The sequence below is a fragment of the Penaeus chinensis genome, chromosome 17 (assembly GCF_019202785.1).
Source record: "Penaeus chinensis breed Huanghai No. 1 chromosome 17, ASM1920278v2, whole genome shotgun sequence".
Taxonomy (NCBI): Eukaryota; Metazoa; Arthropoda; class Malacostraca; order Decapoda; family Penaeidae; genus Penaeus; species Penaeus chinensis.
In genome coordinates this window covers 21,397,328-21,402,327 of record NC_061835.1, presented here as the reverse complement: position 1 = coordinate 21,402,327, position 5,000 = coordinate 21,397,328, and the positions used below count along the sequence as shown (strand labels likewise).

The window sequence follows — 5,000 nt, the reverse complement described above, 5'->3', positions numbered from 1 at the left end:
TATCCCAATTCAACAGTTACCTCTTCACATTCCAAAGTTAATCAATCATAAATATGCCTTTAATACTGCAAAATAAATCAAGTTTCATTTACCTCAACCATTACTCACTACCTTACATTCTATCATAATAAACCCCCATTACTTCATTATAATTGTTCATGCTTTATCTCATTTCTATTCCATTTCATTTTCATCCTCGTATCTTTATCCATTTCTCTCGTCTCATTTTCTTCCAAAGGCCATTCTTATCGCCATCATTAACACAAACATTATCTTTTACACGATGTAATCATTGTGTAATTACACCTTTGGAATTTGCGCTATAAACTTGAGCAACCTCTAATGACCAGAGGGAAGAGCCTATCAAGTGGGACATACTTCAACTTAAAACATTAATTACTGTAATTATGTTCCAAGCATCACACTCCATGCCTATTTTGTATGAGGATGATGGTAATGATGATAAATAATAATGATGCTAATGATGATTGATGATGATTGATGATGATTGATGATTGATGATGATTGATGAGGATTGATGATGATTGATGAGGATTGATGATGATTGATGATGATGATGATTGATGATGATTGATGATGACTGATGATGACTGATGATGATTGATGATGACTGATGATGATTGATGATGATTGATGATGATTGATGATGATTGATGATGATGATGATAAATGATGATATAATGATAATGATAATGATAACGATGACGATGACTGACGAATGCAGATGACGACCACAACAAATGAAGACAATAACACTACTAATAACAACGAAAGTTCAAAAGATATTAAAACATAGCAAATCTAAAACAGCGAACAACAAAGGGAAAACTCCCAGAGAGAGTAATTCATACGTCAAACACAACATTTTTACTCAAGCAATGAAAATGGAATAGATATTTCATGCTAATAAAACAAATATAAATGAGACTACCGGCCATGTTCACACAACACAAGCAAAACGGTAAACACGAATAAGAAAAAAAAAGAAAAAAAAAGAAAAAAAAAACGTTAACGTGGCTTACTTACACACACAAACACTAAAACAAAAGCACAAATTAAAGCAGACAAATGAATTTACAAAATTCCACAGACTCTACAGAAATAAAGATGCATTGTATGGCTACTTCGTCAGTTGCTCAAATACTGACGTCAATGACCTCCTTACATAATTTAGTACTCAAATATACGAGAATAATGAGCAGAAAACCCCCCATGAACCCACAAATTAAGTCCAAATTGAAGGAAAATGAGTGCCTCATAAGGGAAATTGTCCGGTAACATACGAAGAAAAAGGAAAAAACTGAATAAATATGACTTGAAATATCAAATGCCCCTTGCAACACGTCTACCAATCCCCACGTGGAATGAATATTAGTCGAAGCAGCTATATTTCTGTATCCTTAATTAAGAGAACAGAAAAACGAAAACAATATATATACATACTGATAAAAAAACAACGACAACAACATACATACATATAAAAAATAAATTAATCTTAAAAAAAAAAAAAGGAAAACAAGCATTCAACACCCAGCACCAACGACTACATACCGGTTTCCCCTTCATCTCCACCATACAGCCCAACACCATCACCAACACCACCACCACCACCAACACCGCCAGCCTGAGAAGTGGTTTTGTCCTCACTTTCTTCGTTTTCCATTTCCGGCTCATTTTCCTCCTCGGTCTCCTCCTTCATCTCGACGTCGGCGCTCCCGTTCTCTTCCGTCTTCACTTTCTCCTTCTCCTCCTCCTCCTCCTCCTCCTCCTTCGTTTCCTTCTCGTTCGTCTCCATCTCCTCCTCTTCCTCTCCTTCGTTCTTCTTCGCCTCCGCCGTTTCTTTCTTTTCTTCCGCTTCGTCTTCGTCTTTCAAGGTCTCTTGGTAGAACTGCGAGAGAGGGACAGACGTCAGAACTTGTCATACAAAAAGAACGGAAATATTGAAGGGAGGACTTCTCTCTCTCTCTCTCTCTCTCTCTCTCTCTCTCTCTCTCTCTCTCTCTCTCTCTCTCTCTCTCTCTCTCTCTCTGTCTCTCTCTGTCTCTCTCTGTCTCTCTCTGTCTCTCTCTGTCTCTCTCTGTCTCTCTCTGTCTCTCTCTGTCTCTCTCTGTCTCTCTCTCTCTCTCTCTCTCTCTCTCTCTCTCTCTCTCTCTCTCTCTCTCTCTCTCTCTCTCTCTCTCTCTCTCTCTCTCTCTCTCTCTCTCTCTTTACATCAATAACGACACAAGAGTTTATAAGTCGTGGTTCCGAATAAATCTTAATACACTTATGGGTACAGATTTGCATACATTCATCATATCGAATCACTGACGCCTAAAAAATATTATAAGAAAAATCCTGTTTAATTATCAACGGGAGGTCAAGCGAAACTAAAGTGTACAAGAGAGAGTATTCAGGTTGTGAATTCTGGTATGAAACTGTCAAGAAAATTGTCATTTATGAGACGAGTTTGAGTATTCTTAGAGAAAGGAGGAGAGAGAGGAAGGGGAAGAGGAAGAGAGAGGAAGGGGAAGAGGAAGAGAAAGAGAAAAAGAGAGGGGAAATGGGAGAGGGAGAGGAAGAGGGAGGGAGGGGGAGGGAGAGGGACAGGGAGAGGGAGAGAAAGAGGAAGAGGGAGGGAGGGGGAGGGAGAGGGAGAGGGAGAGGGAGAGGGAGAGAGGGAGAGAGGGAGAGAGGGAGAGAGGGAGAGAGGGAGAGAGGGAGAGAGGGAGAGAGTGAGAGAGTGAGAGAGTGAGAGAGTGAGAGAGTGAGAGAGTGAGAGAGTGAGAGAGTGAGAGTGAGAGTGAGAGTGAGAGTGAGAGGGAGACACATGAAAGAAACAAACAAATAAATAAATCATTATAACCTATCTAAATATCTATCTAACTATCTGTATATATATATACACACACACACGTACACACACACAAACAAACACACACACACACACACACACACACACACACTAGAGACACAAAACCAACTCAACCAAACAGCCTTACGAAAACACAGTTAAAATAAATATGCATTAAACAAATCAACAAACAAAAAAAAAACAAAAAAAAAGATAAAAAATAAACCCTAATAAATTAAAAAAAAAATATTAAAAAAAACTCACATTGAACATGGGCTTGACACTAGTGGGCGACAGAACCGCCTTCTCCTCGAGCTTCACGGGAGAGCTGCTCGGTGACCTGCCCTCCTCCTTCTTCTCGTCGTCGTCCTTGCCCTCGCCCTTCCCTTCCTTGGGGTCACTCTCGCTCGACCTCCTCTTCCTCGTGACCTTTTTCCGCGTGCTGTCGGGCCCGGCGGCGGTCAGGGCTGCCATGAAACCGCCGTCATCAGATAACGAGGCTGTAGGAAGAAAAAAAAAATGTACGGAGGGGGTTAAGTAAGGTGTCGAGGTTGATTGGTGATTGTAATTACGAGTTTATACATCGATAAATGGATAATGTTGGAGGGAGAGAGAAAGGAGGAAGGGAGAGAGCGAGAATAAACGAAAAGATCTTGAGGAAAGCGGTTTCTCCAACGGACTCGACAAGAAAATCCATCTGAAATATGAAAAGAAAAGCCTCTGTAGATAATTGTTGACCATCTCTGCAGTGAAATCAAGATTAACATTGGATGGTGGCGATAAGTTTGGCCGCACATACGCAAATTGTCGTCCAAATATGTGACGGAAATTGTGGACTATTACAACCACTAGGGACGATCCCTAAACTACCAACAATTTGTCCCTAAAAATCATGGGAGTAAACCTTAAGAAAATAGTACTCTGTAGTGTTCTTTCTTTCATCAATACTTCATTTTCCGAGGAGTACCGCTGGCAGTTTCTAACGGTTGCAGTAAGCGGTCGTTTTCGTCATGTAGATATATAGACGGAGGATAATTTCTAAGCCTATAAAAAACGGCGGTACTTCCCAACTCTTGTTATAATTACGTTTAGATACTTATTGTCCCGCACCCACAGATATATCAAAGCTATGAGAAGGGTCAGCATTAAGTAATCATTCACAAATGGCAAGGAATTATCCCTCCCGCACCCCCACCCCGTTCCCGCCTTTTCATGAAAGACAGCGTGAGAAGATGACAGGGGAAGCAGAGGGCAAAGAGAAAACGGGCAAGGAAGAAGAAAAAGAGAAAACGGAAGTGCGAACTAAAGCAAAAGGGCAGGTGGCCATGTCGACATCCTGAAGTGACCGCCACACGTGTCCATTAAAGTGGCGTTGTTAACCCCCCCCCCCCCCCCCCGGCACGTATGCTCTCGGTTCTCCGAGTTCCCAAAGGGTTACGCCACGTTACCCTCCCTCCAAAGATGGTGGCCTCACTCTAACCAAAAACACGTCTGTAGATCCGGCGAATAAAACCGGTTTCCTTTCGTGGTTGCCGCCTGCCATATTTACTCTTTTTTTTTTTCCCTTCCCTTTTTTTTTTCGCGGTCTCCACGGGTTTCCCTTTTCATTCCCTTGAAGCAAAAATCTTTAACCCTTAAAAATCCTTTGGCCTCGGAGGAACATTATTAAAAGTTTTGCCATTAGAAGTTCCGAGTCACTGTGGCCGATCCTGATGCCGAGATAACGACTAAATTTAGTAGCTCTACAGTTTATAAACAGAACAGAAGCACGTGTTTGAGTGATGTATGTTGACGTAAGATCTTGCAGCGTTGACTGATGAGGTTAAGATTCCTTTGCCGCGTTGAGATAGTTGCTGTAGTCACGTTGCAAAATAGAGGAGGTACGCTACACCGTACCCGCCCCCCCTCCCCCCATTAAAGCGCTTATCATTTTCCTGGCGCGTTCACAAACTTGCTCTTAAATCTTTCATTGTATAACTTCCTGTCCAGTGTACTTTGCAAGATCTGGCTTGGTGGTTGAATGCAGCACGCGGCTGACATACAGAAACTTTTCAAGCAAACCAAACTCATCAGTCAATTATGGTTCATGGACTTCTATACACTTCTGTACATCCCAACGGCGTTTCATTTACGTTCAGGACAGAGG

At 41.5% G+C, this 5,000-nt stretch overlaps 1 protein-coding gene across 5 annotated transcripts in view; it reads right to left on the bottom strand.

Moving 5' to 3' along the window:
* LOC125034302 (serine/threonine-protein phosphatase 1 regulatory subunit 10-like) overlaps positions 1 to 5,000 on the bottom strand; it is a 119,113-nt gene that overhangs the window by 9,644 nt on the left and 104,469 nt on the right. For 4 of the 5 annotated variants that reach the window (XM_047626065.1, XM_047626066.1, XM_047626069.1 and 1 more), the window contains 2 exons: positions 3,119 to 3,354; positions 1,573 to 1,909 (listed from right to left, as the gene is read on the bottom strand). In XM_047626065.1, the coding sequence (XP_047482021.1) occupies positions 1,573 to 1,909; positions 3,119 to 3,354 (573 nt within the window). The remainder of the gene's footprint in view (positions 1 to 1,572; positions 1,910 to 3,118; positions 3,355 to 5,000) is intronic. The other variant, XM_047626067.1, reaches the window with a different exon arrangement.